The 19,576-nt window shown below is 35.0% G+C and overlaps 1 protein-coding gene across 4 annotated transcripts in view; it reads right to left on the bottom strand.

Annotated features, from left to right (window-relative positions):
• Positions 1-19,576, bottom strand: part of SH3BGR (SH3 domain binding glutamate rich protein) — a 77,063-nt gene that overhangs the window by 39,936 nt on the left and 17,551 nt on the right. For all 4 annotated transcript variants that reach the window (XR_012487989.1, XR_012487990.1, XM_074300504.1 and 1 more), the window contains exon 2: positions 10,989-11,174. Coding sequence is in view for 2 of the 4 variants with exons in the window: in XM_074300504.1 (XP_074156605.1) it covers positions 10,989-11,174 (186 nt within the window). In the remaining 2 variants the exon portion in view is untranslated. The remainder of the gene's footprint in view (positions 1-10,988; positions 11,175-19,576) is intronic.

The raw sequence follows: 19,576 nt of genomic DNA on the forward strand, positions 1-19,576 counted from the left end.
AATAGGAATCAACATGGTGGTGTAAAAGATTTCCAGAAGTCCTAGAAGGAGGGTATGTAAACAACAATCACACATACAACTCCTTCAGCCAAGAGATAGTCCAAAACCAATCTATTGTCCATTGCTTCATGTGTCAGGGAATCCAATGATTCCTGCAAGTTTTTGAAGTCCTGCAACAGTCTTATTATCTGTTAGGGAATCCAATGATTCCTATAAACTTTGAAGTCCAACAATTTTTGATGTCCATGAGTCAATTGCCATAACTGCCATGCTCTTTTAGTGGTGGGCACAGTCAGCAATGGAACCACCCGATGTTTCTTGGGTCTTCTTTGTTTCAAGAGTCTGCTCTGTCTCTCTCCAATGGACAAAGCAAATACGGCTCGTTAGCACCCATCTGATTCCTTCTCCATCTGTAGAGATACAAGCAAACCCTCTCCCCCAGGCAGTTAACCTATCTGGTCCCTTCCATTCACCACTTCTGGATCCCTCCACTTGGTGATTATCTAAAGAAAGTGGAGCTGCTAGCACTGGACACTGCCCTTCCAGTAAGTTATAAAACCTGTCTGCCAGAGCCAGGGCATTTTTGTCAAAAATCAAGAAGTGAATAGTATAAAAAGCTAAATGTAGAAGTTCTCTAGGGTGGCTAGAGAACCTGTGGCTCCACCTTTCTTTTGTTTTTGGAGGAGCTTCTTGATGTCTCTATTTCTCCTCTCAACTATCCTGTCTTTGAGGATTAAAAGATATGCCAGTGGTGGGTAAAATCTTATACTGTGCACAAAAGTGTGCAAAATGTTTAGAAGTATGTGAAGGTCCATCATCTCTTTTTATTGCATGTGGCATACTCATAATTGCAAATCCTTGTATAAGGAATTCAGTGACTACTCAGGCTGTCTCTTTTGCTGCTGGTATTTCAAAAGTGAATCCTGAAAACGTGCCTACTACAACATGGAAAAAAGACAGACAACCCAAAGATTTATAATGAGTCACATCCATTTGCCAAATTTTATTGGGTCTCAACCCACAAAGGTTCTTCCCTGAAGGGAGTGTAGGAGCAGGAAAGGAAGGCAAGCTGTCCATGCTTTTACTATGCTCCTAGCTTTCTCTTTTGTTATCCTAAATTGCAAACATAAAACTGATGGTATTTAGAATGAGATTAAAGGAGAATTGGCCAACATGGTTAGAAGGCTATCTGCCTTTGAATTTCCAAAAAATAGGACCTGGAATCCACTATGTGAGTGGACATGCAAGATATAAATCTTAACTGGATGCTTTCTCACTTGCTTTTGAAGTATCTTAAAGAGCTGATATATATTAGAAGCTACAAATTTTATTTGGGCTGTGGCAATTCTTTCTACCACACCTACTGAATAGGCCAAATCAGATATTATATTTATATCTCCTGGATAATGAGCTAGAATAATTTTATACAATTCATTCTGCTGAGTGAACTGAAAAGGAGTTCTGAATACTCCCTTTATAGTTAAGTCACGAGAGTCAGCACAAACATTATGTTTGGATGCATCTGTAAAGATAATTGGTCCTTTAAGAGGAACTTTAGAAACATTTTCTTCAAGAATCTATCACCAATTATGTTATAGTCTGGTTATCTTTAATGGAGACCCGTGTGTAAAACTTGGAGCTGTGGCCAATAAAATTTGCCACCCTGGGATGGTTTCACATCAAAACATTAATTTGTGCATTGTTATAAAAGGTGTATATCTTGTCAGGTCTTATCTCAGATAATTGTACTGCTCGCTTAATGGCCTTTAATAAAATTCTAGCCATAAGCACTGGGTAAGGCTTTGTTCTGGTTGTGCTAGGAAGTTCACCCCACTATCATACAGTCTCCTTAATGAAGGACTGCTGTGGGTATCTCTTTTGTAGTAAAAACTGATATTTCCAAGGGTTTTTAAGTTACTTTTTCAACAACATTGGATAAAGCCAGCTCATCTTCTCTCAAAGCCTCTTGAACTTCTTTTGTAAGCTGGTGTGGTGAGTTTAAAGCACTGTCTCCCTTTAAAATGTCATATAATGCTTGCAATTGATAGGTAGTCAAGCCTAACACTGGACACATCCATTGGATATCTATCAATTTCTGAAAGTCATTTAAGGTGTTTAGCTTCTCTGTCCTTAAGGAAAGCACCTTAGGGTATACTTCATATCTTAAATATTGAAAAGGAGCATGTCTTTGAATTTTTTCTGGAGCTAAATGCAATTTGTACTTCCTTAGTGTTTCTATGGTCTTTTGGAGACATGCTTCTAACATTTGTTTCTCAGGTGAACATCCTAATATAACATCCATGTAATGTAATAATATTACCTTTGGAAATGCTTTTCTTACTGGAGTAAGAGCAGCAGCAACATACATTTGACACATAGTAGGGCTATTTTTCATTCCTTGTGGCAAAACTATTATCCATATCTTTTATAAGACTCAGCTAAGTTAACACTGGGCACTGAAAAGGCAAATCTTTTCATATTCTCCTTATCTAGAGGGATAGAATAGAAACAATCCTTAATGTCTATAATCCTTAGAGGCCATTTTTTTAGACAATTGAGTAGGAAATGGAAGTCCAGGTTGAAGAGTTCCCATAGTTTTCATCTGTTTTCTTAATACTTTTCTCCTCCATTTTCCAGATTTCTTTTTTTACAACAAATACAGGGAAATTTAGAGAAGGTTGTAAGTGTCTTTTGGTCAAGTTGCTCCTGTATTGTATCTAATAAGGCCTGAATTTTTTCACTAGCTAAGGGCCACTATTCTATCCACACTGGTATATCAGTTTTCCATTGGATAGAAACAGGTATAAGTCTTGGCAGGCCTTTAACAGCAGCTCTGCCTAAAAAAACCAAAGTACTTATTTGTAATCCTAATTGTTGTAAAATGTCTCTTCCCCACAAATTGATGGGGATTTTTTCACCTCTAAAAGGAGTAAAAACTCCTGTTTTACCTTTAAAAGTCCATCTCAAAGGGGTAGCCCTAACTTCAGCTGCTATTGATCCTCCTACACCAGACATGTAGGTGTCTACCTTAATCTTTGGCCAGTGACTGGGCCAGCTGGCACTTCTAATGACTATACAATCTGCACTTGTGTCTACCAATCCTTGCAATGGTATCCCATTTATATAGATAGTGAGCATAGGTTGGTCAGCTGTAACTGCTGCAGTCTAGTATATTCCTGGATTCTGTTGCTTGGAGTCAAAATCTGGGCAAATATTACCAGATTGTCTATTAGGGGTCTGTGTCAATAAACCTGATGCTACTGCTTCTCCTGGGGTGATAAGTCACACATTATCTACCTATATATGTGACTGGGATGTTATCTAGACATTCCCCAGTTTCCCACATCAGTGTATGGATGACACTGTTTTGCAAGGACTCTCAGGAGGTGAAATGATCAAGCCTACTGTATGTAGAGGCAAAGGATCTACAGGCTGGACAAGGACAGATTTCACCTCTTCAGGGGATATCTCAGTAGTCCCAACTGCATACAACTCTATTCTCACTAATTGTAATCCCTTTCTCCCATCAGGTTGCTTCCTGGCTGATTGGTCATATCTGAGTACTGAACTTCTAAAGACTCTCTAGGTGTAGCATCAGCTGTCATCATGTCTCAAATGTTTTTTGTTTGGAGTCCTAGCTAGGCCCCGCATCTCATTTCCCTGAATCAATCTACATGCCCAATAGAAGCCTCTGTTGTATTTTGGATAAGGGGTTTGGGGTCTTGTTCTCCCAGCCTATTTTCTCACTCTATCTTTATGTCAACATTGAGCTTTCAGATGTCCTACTTTAGCACATCAACAGCATTGACAAGTCTCTCTGGAAGTCTCTTACCAAAAGGGACCCTATCTTCCTATGTTCCAATCTTGAAAAGTCTGCCTGGGTATAAAAGGTATGTGTGTGTGCCCACTGTGGCACAGTATCTTATGATCTCCTCTAAAGGAGCATCCTTGTGTAGTCCTAGTATAATTCTTTTACAATCCTCATTAGCATTTTCTTTAGGAAGTTGTCTTATTATAATTTCTATTGCTACATTTTCACCAATAGTTCCTATGACAGCTGTCTATAAACGTCCCACAAAATCAGCAAAGGGCTCATTTGGACCTTGGGCTATTTTTGTGAAGGCTCTCCTCTATCTTGTCTTCCAGGCAGGGTGCCCCATGCTTTGATAGCAACAGAAGCAATTTGCTCATATGCTGTCAAAGGGTAATTAACCTGCACTAAGGTGTCTGTATAAAGACCTAAATCTGTTAGTTGGTCAGAGGTGACTGGTATATTAACTCCAGGTTGACTATTTCATTGGGCTTGTATCCTACAGAGTTCGCTATGCACAGAAAGCCACAACAAGTTTTGTCTAGGTTCTAAACACGTCCTTGCTATAGATTTCCAAGCATTAGGGGTTAAAACTTCAAAAGCCAAATTCTCTAATAATATCTTATATAAGATGATGTAGCCCCATAAAGAGTGCAAGCCTTTTTCAGATCTTTTATAATTTCTATATTAAAAGGAGTTAAACTCTTCAATCATAGGGTATGCTTCTATTGTCAAATCATAGGTATCCTGTCCTTCTTCTTGGGCTTTAAGTAGTGCCTTTTGTAATCAAGTCATAGGGGTTGGGCAGGGCTTCTGTATGGGGGGGGGGTGTGATGGTGTCACTGCCCTTCCCACTCTTCCTCCTCCTCCCTCTACCCAAGAAGTCAAAATTGATGGAGAAGGGTCAGAAGATGGGAAATGCACTAAGGGCACCTGCTAGGGTATAATCAGAGGTAAATGAAAGGTGGAGGTGGGGCATGGTACTCAACTTGGTCTGCCTGATTATGCCCTCCAGCTGTGTTGTCAGTCCCATCCCTCTCTTCCTCTTTCTCCTCACACTTCCTTGTCCCCCTGTGTTTATGGTACTCAAGATCTAATTCTAGGCTACTCAGTATCCTCACCTTCCTCACCCCTCCTTGGAGGTCTTCAAATAGAAACTAGATGACCATTTGTCAGTTCTTTTGTGTATTGGCTGGACTAAAAGGCTGCTGAGGTCTTTTTAAAATTTCAAATTATTTGGTTCTTTGTAACTTGAGTAATATCACATGCAAATATCTTAGAAATATTTGCTCTTCAAATATAAATTGCTGAATAATTGTCAATCTATATTGCCAAAAGGAATTTTCTCCCTGGGATTTTCCACACCAATGAAATCACAGGGCCAAATAAAAAAAACTCACATTATATAACAGTTTTTGATTTACAAGATGGTTTCTTCACTAGAATCTTATGAAGTACATACATTTTTTTCATCCACATTTATATTTCAGGATTGAGACTTTATGAAATTAAATAATTATGGAGGATTCTGAGAAGATGGCAGAGTAGGTCAGAAAATTCCAAGTTCTCCCTCCAAATTTCCCCTACAAACAAAACAAATACATCTCAGGATGAACACAGGGCAGTGAAAATCAAGTAAGGCTTGGGATAGTATAGAGTTCCTCCTAACCTAAGAAGACCAAAAGACAGATCCCAGAACTGAGGTTTAACTGGTATGAAGTATAATACCTCTAGGCTAGCTCTACAACAAAAAGCAAGCAGGAAACCCTAGGGAAGCTGAGCCCAGAGGTAGCCTCAGCCTGAACCACAGGAACTTTCACCTTCCCAGTGGTGTGGGAGTCAGGAATCTGAGTCTGAGAAGATTAAGGGAACATCAACTGAAAAGAAATATCAGGTTCACTTGTACTGCTGAGATGTGCCCCTGGGTGAGAAGAAACTACCAAATTCTGTTAAATGCAAAAACATTGGGGCAGGGAAGCTGCTGGTTTCTAGAACTTAAAGAGAGCAGAGTTCTTGATTTAGAGTTATATCACAGAGGGAAAAATCAAAATAAAGCCAAAGGATATCTCTCCTGTCCCAGAACTATAGGTGGTTACACTATTAAGTTCTCATTTAAAAAAAAAAAAAAAAAAAAAAGAGCAGACAAAGGAGGAAAAAAAACCTCAACATTAGAAAGCTACTATAAGAATAGAGAAGACTGGAGTTCATAATCAGAGGAAGACATTGAAGTAAAAAAAAAAAAAAAAAAAAAAGCTTCTTCTACCCCAGAGAATGACATTAAATAATCATCTGCCCAGAAATTTATAGAAGAATTTGTAGAACTCAAAAAGACCTTAGTAATCAAATGAGAGAGATTCAAGGAAATTTTTTTAAAAACTAAGAATTATCCAAGAAAATCAAGAAGACTGTGAAAAGGAAGTCAAGCAACTAGAAAAGGAGATCCAGAATAATAAAGAAGAAAATGATTCTTTGAAAACTAAAATTGAACAAGAAGCCAGTGAAGCTATAAGATATCACAAAATAGCAAAACAAAATATGAAGAATGAAAAAAAAAATAGAACAGAATGTGAAACATAAGAAAAACAGCATATCTAGAGCATAGAGCAAGAAGAGAAAAATGAGAATAATTTAACTGAAAAATTGTAATAAAAAAAGAACTTTGACACAATAATGTAAGACATAACCAATGAAAATTATCCTGAAGTGATAGAAGAAGAGGGGAAAATGGAAATAGAAAAAAAATCAACTAATTACCCCCTCAAAGATATACTACAAGGAAAACATATAGGAACATTATTGCTAAATTTCAAAGTCCCCAGATCAAAGAGAAAATTTTACGAGAAACAACCAAAAATTTCAAAAATGCTGAAGTTACAATTAATTTGTACAGGATTTATCAGCAGCTGCAATAAAATATCACAGTTACTGGAATGCAACATATATCAACAATAAAAAGAACTAGGCCTATGGATGAAAATATATCAAGCAAATTATAAATATACCAAGAAGGATATAGCACCCTCCAAAATCTATAAAGAAATATAAGGGGAGAAAATAGGATAAAATGGGATATATATAAGGATGTGCAAATGTATAGTAATGAGACAAAGTATATAAATTAATGGAGATGGGATAAAAAGGGAGAGAAAGATTGGGGAGAGAATATAAGGGAGGAATCCATGATAGGGGCTGGGGCATAGGAAGGTTAAATAGGAAGGCAAGTTAAAAAGTAGAACTAAAGTAGAAGAGTCTGCAGGGATAGGAACTAAGAGAAATACACAAACACAGTAACAATGATCAGGAGTAGAATTTATTAGAAAAATGGGAATAATAATCATTGATCTCAAAGTCACACTTAAAATTTAATTGAGAGAAATCTATATTATATGTCAGCTATTTTAATATCATTTTAGATAAATGTATATATGCATATGTACATATTTGTGTATGTGTATATGTATGTAAGTATAAGTATATGTGCATATAGGCGTGTGTGTGGATAGGGGTGCGGGCAAGTGTGTATGTATATATGTATGTATGTATACATAAATATATCTATGCTTAACGGTATCCTACTTGACAGAGATAGAGAGGAGGAGGGAAAAATAAAGTGAAAAATACACAACAGATAACAAAAGAAAATTTACAAGGAAGCAAAGAAAAGCTGCACAGTCATGAATATAATGTATTCTATTATTATATATGCTTTCTTGAAATGGTAATTTTTATTGCTACTTATTTTGAATCGTCCCTGATGTTCTGAAAACAGGACAATGTTTCTTATTTTTCTTTTTTCTGTCTTTCTTTTTTATTTTGTTTTTTCTTATTTTGTGTTTGTTATAAATTAAAAAATTTTTAAATTTTTTAAAGAAATTAAATAATCACCAACATAACTAATAATTTAAGTAGCATTGTAACCCAGTTTCTCTTAATTGTACATTAAATACAAGTACTCTTCACCGAATAATGATGTTACTCTTTCCTGTTAGAAAGGGTGAAAATCACTCATGGTTCAGTACCATAAGCTGAATTGAAAATAAGAGCTAAGTCTTACTCCCTTTTTATCCTATGGACCCAGGAAATGGATTTGACATTGGATTTTGTTTATCCTTTTGAATTGCAAGTACCAGTGGTAGAATCCCCACTAGACCTAGGATTTCAAGTTATAGCAACCTTTGAGGTAAGATTACCTAGCAGAAAAACCCTGAGAAGTCAGAATGCCTGGGACTTAAGCCCAATGAGAACTATGGATTTAGAATTTAGGATTATGCTATATAGAAAAAGATCTAAAACTATAGACCTAAACTCCTTTTTACTTCTGGATGCCTTAGACTAAAAGACAAGAAAAACTGGCCAAATAAAAGCTAGGTTATAATCATAACAGTCAGTTTTTATTCAGTGGGTGTTCCATTCTGTTGTAATTATTTATGCCTTCTATATTATTGAAGCCTATAATTGATATTATTTAATGTGAGAAGTCTAGAATCACTAGAATTTTATTGTCTAGTAGAAATGTCCTTAGTTATTTTTGTATTTAATTAGGTCTAGACTACCTTACTTTTTGTAAAAGCAAAATTCTCTATGAGTTTGGGGGGGGTGGTAAAAATGCCTATAAAATTTTGCTACTTCTTTTACACCCAGCTTTACCCATATGGGGTCTCATAACTGAATGTGGGGACCACAAAATTATAATTTATTATCAGTAAATGTATGACTTGTATACCTACTTTATATGCCTACATACCCTCTATCACATAAAAATTTCTTAGGCAAAAAGTGGTTGCCAGTGAAAAAAGTTTAAGAACCCCAGCTCTAACTGCGCCTATTTGTCCTGCTCTAACTGAACCTATTTGCCTTCTTTTCAATAAAGATAACCTTGCAGTGGCAAGGATCTATTAGGGGAATTACAAGGACCTGGAAGAAATTGCCTGCATTCAAAGAGAACAAAAACTTCTAGAATTTTAACATATCTTGTTAAAAAGGGACACTTTTTGTCCAGACAACAGTCTTAAGCACATCTGACAAAGGATTGACACTTAGTTGACCCCAGGATCAAATACCAACTCCCTATTGAAAGACTTTCTTGTAATTTGGAAAGTTCAATGTAGCATAAGTTCTGTCAGAGATGGGCAGACAATGTTGTCTTTGCTCTCTTTTGTTTGTGGCTTGAGAAAAAGCCCTGTAAGGCAAAGGCTAATCAAGCTGAAATATTGCATTCATTTTTTTGTGAAACTAGTTTTTGTCTTGTTGAATATGAAAAACTACCGTCTACACATGAGAAGATTGTATGTGAAAAACTTTATAATCTGTATATGAGTGACTTATAAAGAACAATGCAACGTTGGTTGTTTTGAGAATTTACTAGTTGACCTTGAAGAAGTGTGTGAAAAGACATGGTTTATGCCTCTCAATAGGATAACAGGAAGTGGGAATAATGATTGTGTTTAAAAAGCATGCACACTTGCCTATTTTACAAATGAGAATTAATAAAGAATATTTGTCTATAGTGGACTTGTTCTATGATCTTTCCTATTGTTTCCAAGAGGTTTGTCCAAAAAATCCTCCATTTGTCCATGAATTTATATTTTACTACATCACTACTATTCTACTATTGTCAGTTCTTGTTTCCATAGTTGTAAAACTAATCCAGTAACCCCTCCATAATCCACTACCATCTGTGGGGCTCTTTAGTTCTCTCATCTCAAGAGATGAAGAAGTTGTCCACAACTGCTCAAGTGCTACTCAGATTTTCCTCCAGAAACCAAAGACTGTATTCAACTAGTGTTCATCCACTCTGGCCAACTCAGCTCATTTCTTTCTAAATCTGTATCACTCTTGTTCTCTCGCTTTCATTTTTTAATTCCAAGTAAGAGTGACTTCAAGTATATAATTAGCAGCCTAGTCATACTTAAACAAACAAGGTACCCAAGGCAATATAAGTTCACTAGAAAAATCCTCCAGATGATTCTTTGGGGAACATAGACACCGAAGGGATAGGAGCAAAAGAAATTTAGTTTTCAGATCTTATTAACCCACTTCAGAGTTAAAAGCCGAAACTGCTACTTTTGTTTTTGTTAAATAAATTCATTATCTATTTGTGATTGAAGAATCCTTGTAGGTTCACATAAAAAATTACCCTGAATTCCTGGCACACACCCCTTTGTGCCAATATAAAACAGTTGCACTGTGTGAAGGAATTTACTCTTTTTATATTAAGATAGCTAACATAATAATGATATGCATACGAAAAAGAATTATATATAAAATTGCACCTCTTAAGTACAATTTATTTTTTCTCATAAGGATATAATAACTTTAATATATAATTTTCAAAGCTGCCCTGCCTATTTGTATTTTTGTCTTATTTCAATTCTCTTTTGTGAAATTTTTCAAAAGCTTCAGTGAGTTTTTTTCTTTCTTTTGAGCATCCTATCTCTAGCTCCCACCTGCCTTTCCCAAATGAAAAACAAAAAGGAAACAAAAATATTGGTTACAAATATACATAGTCAAGCAAAACAAATTTTCACAGTGCCCATGTATATGGCTAATTCTATCATTTTTTTCCTATAAAAACTCACTATGAAAATGCTATAAAAAGCCTACTATTTCTTGCTATTTCTTCCTAAACTGGTTAGAAGGATAAGAGAAGATAAACATCATGCTGACTTTACAAAGCAGATATATAAACTTGCCTAATCCTTATGTATAACATGTATAAATGAAGTTTCAAATGTAAATTAAAGTTCTCAATATATATGTATGTATATGCATATACATATACATGCATACACATATACATATCACATTACTAATTGTCACTGTCAATACATCACCAAGCCAAGCTCTTATAAGAGCTCATATCCTATTTATTAATCATTTTATCTTCCTCACTGCCCAGATTTGTGTAGGTATATGTATGTATACAAATATATGCATATGGATAACATATATACATATATATATATATATATTTGTTGAATTGAATATGTATAAGATTCTACTATACTAATAAATTAATATATATTTTATTTAGACTTCTACAGAAACAACTCTTGAAACCATCAATAAGATGGTATTACTAAATACATTAGTTTTAGGTGGCTTCTAATTTTCATGCAGAAGAATTTTAAACTTTGTGAACTTTGTCATCCATCAAAAGGCAAAAATAATGTCTTACCCCACAATACTGCTCCTCATTAAAGATCTGTGGAGGAAGAGGAATTCCATTTTGTGGTTTTTTCTCTCCAGGTACATTTTCTCTCATCCATCTCCTGTTATCTTCATCACCAGCAATATCAAATTCCTTGAAGTCAATTTTATTGGCTTCCAAAAAGCCCACCACTTCTTGCTGTTTCTTCCTAATCTGGTTATAAGGGGAGGAAAAGATAAGCATTATGTCAGTTTTATTTAGACATCATATAAAATTGTCTGATTTTTAATGTATATGAATGACTGGAAATCCATAGCAAGTACATGTCTAGAACCTGGACAAAATTTGTTATGGCTTGTGGAGTTTCATGAATTATGTAAAATCCAAGTCCGATGCAATTTGGAAATAGGAGTTAACACACAATTCACTTTTGAGCACATAGCTGGTGAAGGTCAGTATGGAGAGAATTCAGAACAGATTAATTATACCATGACAGTTTATGAGCAAATTGTTAAGGCTTCAATAAAAGCTTGGGGTTCCCTCCCCGAAAAGAAAGATCAGGTAGAGGCTTCCACTAAAATAGAGCAAGGTCCCAATGAACCTTTTGCAGATTTTGTGGGACGTTTGCAAACTGCTGTCAAAAGAACTATTGGAGAAAATGCAGCTACAGAAATAATGACCAGACATCTGGCTAAGGAAAATGCCAATGAGATTTGCAAAATAATTATATGGGAATTAGACAAAGATGTTCCTTTAGAGGAGATCATAAGACACTGTGCTGCAGTGGGAACAAATGCTTTTTACACCCAGACTATGATGAACATGGAACAAAAGAGTCCCTCCTGGCAAGGGACTTCTAGAGAAATTCATCGATGTTTCCAATGTGGAAAAATTGGACATCTGAGAGCTCAGTATAAATATGGAGATAAAGTGAGAAGACAGGGTAGGAGAAGAAGACCCAATACTCCATGTCCAAAATGCAACAGAGGACTCCATTGGGCATCAAAGTGTGGACTAATTCAGGGAAATGGGATGAGGGGCCCAGGTCCAGGGCCCCAGGCAAAAAAGATTTGGGGCATGATGGCAGCTGATGTTAAACCCAAAGAGCCTTTAGAAGGTCAGGAGTCTGATTTGATCAACCAGCAGAAAAGCAATCACATGGCAGAAAGGGATTACCTGATCAGTCAGCCAAAAGGCAATCAGATTGCAAAAATGGATTACACTTGGGGAGAATACAGGTCTTTTAAACCAACAGGGCTGTGTCCAGTGCAAACAACTCCAATGTAATTGCCAGATGACGAGAAGAGATTTAGAAAGTGGTAAATAGAAGGAAATTAGATAAGCTAACTGCCTGGGAGTGAGGGTTTGCTTGTATTTTAACAGACAGAAGGAAATAGATGAAGAAGGAAACAGATGGGTGGCAACAAGCACCTGGAGAGAGACAGAAAAAGAGAAAGACCTCAAAACAAAGGAGAAAATCTAAGAAACATCTGACACTGAAAGAGCATGGCTAATAAGAAGACTGTTAAAGAACTTTAAAACCAGCAGGAATCATTGGATTTCCTAATACAAGATAAGACTAATGGACAATGGACTTATGGACATGTATAAATTCTCAATTTATGATTATTTGATCATGTTATTTGTTACATACTTCTAGCATGTGTTGTGTTATATGTTACTATGTGTTTATGTAATTATGTGTAATGCCTCCCATATTGATGGATTCTATGTTTCAAGGTCATGACCACCCTATGTTCTAAATCAAAAGAAAAGGGGAGATGTTGGGTTCTTACTAAGTGCTAATGAGATATTAGGTTCTTACTAGGTGCTAAGTCGGTACTTAACAATTCTCTAGTTCCAGCCTTTACTAGGAGTTTTACCCCTTCCAAACTTCTGGGGAGGAGCTTGCATGCTTAGGAAGAGCAAGTTCATTGCTTGAAGTATTTTTTCCCAGAAGCCCTTGCGTTATCCCACACCCATTCTCTGGGAGGATAAAAGAGGGCAGCACTTGAGAGATTGAGAAGAGTCTCTACACGATGTCAGAGTTGGCAGCAGTTGAGATAGCAGATCTCCTCCTAGAGAGCGATCAGCAGTTTCTGAAAACAACAGCACATTACAGAGAAATCCTTGAAAAATATAGCCAAACCAAAAATCTGGATGCCATGTTTCAAGAAATTATAAAACTGCCTGAGCCAGATCTATATTGACAGAAGGATAAGTTAGAAAGAATCCCCTTGTAAGCCATCTGAAAAAAATCCCAAAATGAAAATGCACAAGGCCAAAATTTAGAGTTTTTCAAATCAATGAAAAATTGCCTAATCAGAAAGAAATAATTCAAGTATCAAGGAAACCATAACTAGGATTGGAAAAAACAAAAAACCCAAGCAACCCAGAAACTAAAATAAAGAAGAGAAAAATCTTTTAATGTATTTCAAAAGGCAAAAGAAAAAAGCTTACAAACATGAAAATCTTATCCTGTGACACTAAGTACAATCCTACTGGGGGAAAAAGAACAGATCTTAAACAGAATAAAATACATTTAAATATTCCTAATGAAACATCAGAGTTGGTCGGAAATTCTGAAATGGAAATACAGAAATCAAAAGAAGAACAGAGTTGTAAAGGGAATAACTACAAAGGAAAAAACCTACAATTTTAGAGGGTGGCATCAAATTAACAAATATGACCTAAAAAAAATGAAATAATCAATGTTGGAGGGGTTATAGAAAGTTGGATACACTAGAATATTATTATACAGCTATGCATTAGCATAGCCATTTTTGAAAGTAATCTGTAATGAAGCAAATAAAGGGGCTAAAATATCTCTATTCTTCAATTTTGAAATTCTATTATCAAGCACATACTCTAGGGATTTCAATTAGAGAGGAGAGAAATACAGGCAGAAATTTAGATGATATAAAAACAAAAGATTTTTTAATTAAGGACCTATTTCATAAAGGAGGGGGTGATTAAAAGTAATGCAAGAACCAAAGACTAAGGTCTAGACTATTAAGGTAAAAATGAAGAGGAACACTAGAGTGCAAATAAATTATTTCGTTTACAGATTGCTAGTACTCATTCATTTTTTTCTTTCCATGATTTCTTCTTCTTTGTATAGAAAAGGATAAAGGTCAAACACAGAAAAAATTGTGAGCATGTAATTGAAAGAATAGGAAGAGGATTAACTCATCCATAAAACAGAGGAGACACAATTAGAAAGTAGAATCCAAAAAAGTTGTTTTCCAAAAATAACTTGAAACATAATGATTCACAGAGAATTAAAAGCAGGTTTGGAGAATAATTCATTTTACCCCAGTCAAACTGAAAAAAGCAGGGATGACAATTATGACTTTGGAAAATGTAATAGTAAAAATAGAATGGTTAAAAAAAAAAAAAGAGTACCAAAGAAACAACATTATGCTTAAAAGAGCCATTGATAGTGAAATAATATCAAAACTCAATATGTAGGGACCAAATTGTCCAGCATCTAAATACTTTAAATAAGTTGTAAAAGAATTATAGAGCAAAATTTTAATAGTTAGAGACCTCGGTGTAGATTTAATAGTTTAATAGCTAGAGACCTTCACGCCTATACAAAAAGATGAATAAGAAAGTAGCAAAGTACTTGAATAGATTTTTTTTTTAGCTTTAGATATAATATATATCTGGCAAGTACTAAATAGAAATTGAAATCTCCCTCTTTCAGGATAAGAGGAGAAATGGACTCTCTTTTCCTTGGAGTAATAAGAGTCCCTACTAGTCCTTGGAGCAGAATATCATAATGATTCTGTTCTGTAGACATCCCAGCTGGATAATATAATCTCTTTGGGTAAAGAACACTATTTTCAAAATAGATATTAGTGCCATAAAATATAAAACAGAAAAGAAGAAACCAAAAATATGAATAGAAGATGATTACATGTCTCTACTTTGAAAACACCTTAAAAAGGAAAATCATCCAAATATTTGGTCTATATTTTTCCTTTTTCCTTTTCATTTCAGTGTACTCTGTGATTCAACTACTTCTCTGAATACTCCTCAGTTTCCTTTGCTGGTATCCATGACCTTCCCTTTTAGAACATGTCCTAAGACTCTATCCCAGGCCCTTTTTACTTTCTATCCACAGTCTCTGTGGATCTCTTCATTTCCCATGGGTTCAAATATTTCTTTGCACATGACCTCCATATCTATATATCCAACCTTAGTCTCTATTCTGAGTTCAGTCCAACATCAGCAACTTCCTAACAGAGACATTTTTACCTGAACAAGTCCTTAGAAATTTCAAATTCAAATGTACAGAGCAACTCATCCTACTCTTTTCTCTTATAAACAATCCCCTCCTCTAAACTTCTGTGCCTGTGTCAAGAATACCATAATAATTCTAAACATATAAATTTGCAAACTCAGAGTCATTTTCAGCAGCCAAATCTTAATAATTCTATCTCCATAAGATCCCCTTGATTTATGCCTTTTGTGGACTACTGCAATAAGTCTTCTGATTGGTCTCTCTATTTCAAGTATCTTTCCATTCAAATACAAATTCCACTCAGGTGCCAAAATGATTTTCCTAAAGATCTGATCTTCCTAAAGGCCTGACTATGACACCCTTCTTTTTTTTCCCCAATAAACACAATTAGCTTCCTATTAGTATGTACTTCCATGTTTACATGTTATCTTTCCACATGAAAAGTAAGTTTCTTGAAGAAAGGGATTATTTTATATTTATTTTTACATTCTTAGGCCCTGGCAGAATACCTACGAGGAACTTAATAAAGACTTATCGATTTTGGTAGGTATTCAAAAATTTCAAAGGATAAATTAATGTTCCAATTACTTTACCACATTATTCCAAAAGTTACAATTTTACATTTATTTCAGATTTACTTTCTATGAAATTGAAACTATTTCTAGCCATCTGAAAATATACTCCAAGTCATTATTAATCAGAGAAATGCAAATTAAGACAACTCTGAGAAATCACTATACACCTGTCAAATTGGCTAGAATGACAGGGAAAGGCATTGCAGAATTTTGTAGGGGTTGTGGGAAAACTAGTACACTGATACGTTGTTGGTGGAATTGAGAATACATCCAGCCATTCTGGAGAGGGATTTGGAACTATGCTCAAAAAGTTATCAAGCTGTGCATACCCTTAGATCCAGCAGTGTTACTATTGGGCTGATAAACCAAAGAGATCTTAAAGAAGGGAAAGGGACTCATATGTGCAAAAATGTTTGTGGCAGCCCTCTTTGTAGTGGCCAGAAACTGGAAACTGAGTGGATGCCCATCAATTGGAGAATGGCTGAATAAATTGTAGTATATGAATATTATGGAATAATATTGTTCTGTAAGAAATGACCAGCAGGATGATTTCAGAAAGGCCTGGAGAGACTTACATGAACTGATGCTGAGTGAAATGAGCAGGACCAGGAGAACATTATATACTTCAACAACAATACTATATGATGATCAATTTTGATGGGCGTGGCCATCTTCAACAATGAGATGAACTAAATCAGTTCCAATAGCAGTAATGAATTGAACCAGTTACACCCAGTGAAAGAACTCTGAGAGATGACTATGAACCACTACATAGAATTCCCAATCTCTCTATTTTTGTCTGCCTGCATTTTTTATTTCCTTCACAGGCTAATTGTACGCTATTTCAAAGTCCGATTCTTTTTGTACAGCAAAATAACTGTATGGGCATGTATACATATATTGTATTTAATTTATACTTTAACATATTTAACATGTATTGGTCAACTTGCAATCTGGGGGAAGGGGTGGGGGAAGGAGGGGAAAAGTTGGAACAAAAGGTTTTGCAACTGTCAATGCTGAAAAATTACCCATGCATATATCTTGTAAATAAAAAGCTATAAATTTTTTTTAAATATTTACTTTCTATGACCAGTTGATTCTCCTAGGTCAAAAAGGAATAAAATATTAAATCTGTTTTATAAAGCCCACCTGACACTTTTTTTGAACTACTGATAAAATGTGATAAAGATAAAATTCACACATTTAATTCTGTACCAAAGTAAAATAAAGATATAGAGAGATACCTAAGAACACAAAACAACATATGAAACCAAATAAATCCCATCTTTAAGAATTTGTCAGGGGCATCTAGGTGGTGCAGTGGATAGAGCACCAGCCCTGAAGTCAGGAAGACCTGAAATCTGGCCTCAGACACTTAACACTTTCTGGCTGTACAGACCCTAAGCAAGTCACTTAATCCCAAATGCTTCAGCCAAAAAAAATTATTATAACATAGCTCAAAGTAAAAAAGTCTTTTTTTTCATCCCAGTCTTCTAGCCCTAAGGTTCCCCACTACAAAGATGATTTAAAAGGAACTATTTATTAGAATAAAAATGCAATTCCTTTTGAGCTATAAGCATTAAAATAAATGCCTATAAATTCTAAAAGACAAAGCTTTAATGGATAGAAAATATGGCCTATTCTGAAATGTCAAACCTGTAAATTATAGGCAGCATAATATAGTGGAAGTTGATTAAAAGTCAGTAGACAAATCATTTGACCTCTTGACCTCCAAAGATATTAATTTACTTTTTCCCCCCTCAAATTTTAGCTTATTTATCTATGTATATCTTATAAGTCAGACAATATGGAAAATGGAATTTTGGACTCAGTGTCAGAAAACTTTAGGTTCAAATCAGACTTCTAGGTGGTGACATCCCACAAATCATTTAATCCCTAAAGGTCCTTAAATGGACTAAGGAATTTATGGACTAAGTTAGAATGGCAAAGAAATAGCGAAGATCCCCATAATTTCTCCTCTACAAAAATCTAGATTGGGAAATCCAAGAGAAAAAAAAAAAAAAAACACGTGTCATTTTTCCAATTCAAGTTGGCAGAGGAAAACAGAGTTCTGAGGACATTGGATAAAATGTCTGGCCAGACATTTGTGTCTGAGTCTAGCAGCAGTCTACCTAACTTTCCAAACATGATAGAGCTGATAGAAGTCTTGTTCAAAATTCAAATCTAGGTCAAGCAGCAAAAAGGGGTAGGACAATAAAATTTTGCCTTGGGATTACATACATCACTCTTGAATCTAATATCTTGCAGGTACCCAGACTAAGCTAACCCTGAAATCCTAGAATAAAACACCAATTGATATCATTAAGGAAACAGAAGAATCTAGAAGAACAAAATTTCAGCCCAGACATATAGCCCAGGAGTGTGCTGAGCTCATGGAATAAGTCCAAAATCAAGAAGTAGGATGGAAAAATAAGCAAGTTTGAAATATATTATAACATAATAGTAACAGGAAATCTCAAGTCATGAGCCCAGAAGAAAATAAATATAAAACATTTACTTTTTAAAAAGACTCAAAGAAATATAAAGCTTGGACACAGTCCAACAAGAATTTCCAAAAGAGATGAATTGTGAGGGTTGGGAAGAAGGTATTAAGCTGAAATCAACCAAATTGAGAACAATAGAGAAGAAATGGAGAATAATAAAGAGTTATGGGAAAAAGATATGGAAAGAAACTAAAAATTTGGAGAAGAGATACATATCCTATACAAGAAAATAACTCTCTAAAAGTTATGAAGTTAATTACTTCATGAAACATCAAGAGATATTAAAACAAAATCAAAATACTGAGGGGGAAAAATAGAAGAAAATTTCATAAAAATAATCAACCTGAAAAGCAGATCAAGTAGATGTGAATTGAAAAGCATTAGAAAGTCCAGATGCCATACTTCAAGAATTTTTTAATTGCCCAGTTCTCTTATAACTAGAGGGCAAAATATAAATAAAAACAAATTCACTAGATACCACCTGAAAGAAACCCAAAGCAAAGAAATTGGAATATGATATTCCAGAAGGCAAAAGATCTAGACTTACAACTAAAAATAACTCATCCAGCAAAACTAAATATATTCTTGCAATAGGAAGTGGATTTTTAATGAAATAGAGGAATTTGAAATATTCTTGATGAAAAGATCCAAGCTGAGTGAAATATTTGACAACAAATTTGACAACAAAGGATGACAATCCTGTGAAGTAGGTGCAATTCTTAACCTCATTCCACAATTGAGGAGATTGAAGAAGATAGAAGTTAAGTAACTTGCCCAGGTTTACCAGTAAATGTCTGAGGATGGAATTGAACTAAGGTCTTCTGGACTTCAAATGTAGGCCTGTATCCTTTGTACTACCTTGCTGGTAGATTAAGGGAAAGGTTAGTCAGAAAACAAAACTCTTTGAAAAAGAGGACAGAAAACAGAGAAATAAAAGTACACAAAGAATGAGATGAAGAAAAATTTTGCATAACAATCCTAATTGTGAAAAGTTAATGGAATGAATTTACTCATAAAACAGAAAATAAGAACACAACAGAAAAGAAATGATTACAAGAAATACACTTGAAACAGAAAGATACTTAGTCAAAATAAGGTACTGGTATGCTTCCACAGAAGTTAAAAAAAAAAAAAAAAGTAAGGGTAACAATCATGATCTCAGACAAAGCCATAACAAAAAGAGGCCAAATTAAAAGAGAGACAAGGAATTATATTTTGCTGAAAAGTACTGAAGTACTGAGGTACTAGGCAGTGAATTAATATTATTATTACTAATAGATGTATCTA

Source organism: Sminthopsis crassicaudata, chromosome 3, assembly GCF_048593235.1.
Source record: "Sminthopsis crassicaudata isolate SCR6 chromosome 3, ASM4859323v1, whole genome shotgun sequence".
Taxonomy (NCBI): domain Eukaryota; kingdom Metazoa; phylum Chordata; class Mammalia; order Dasyuromorphia; family Dasyuridae; genus Sminthopsis; species Sminthopsis crassicaudata.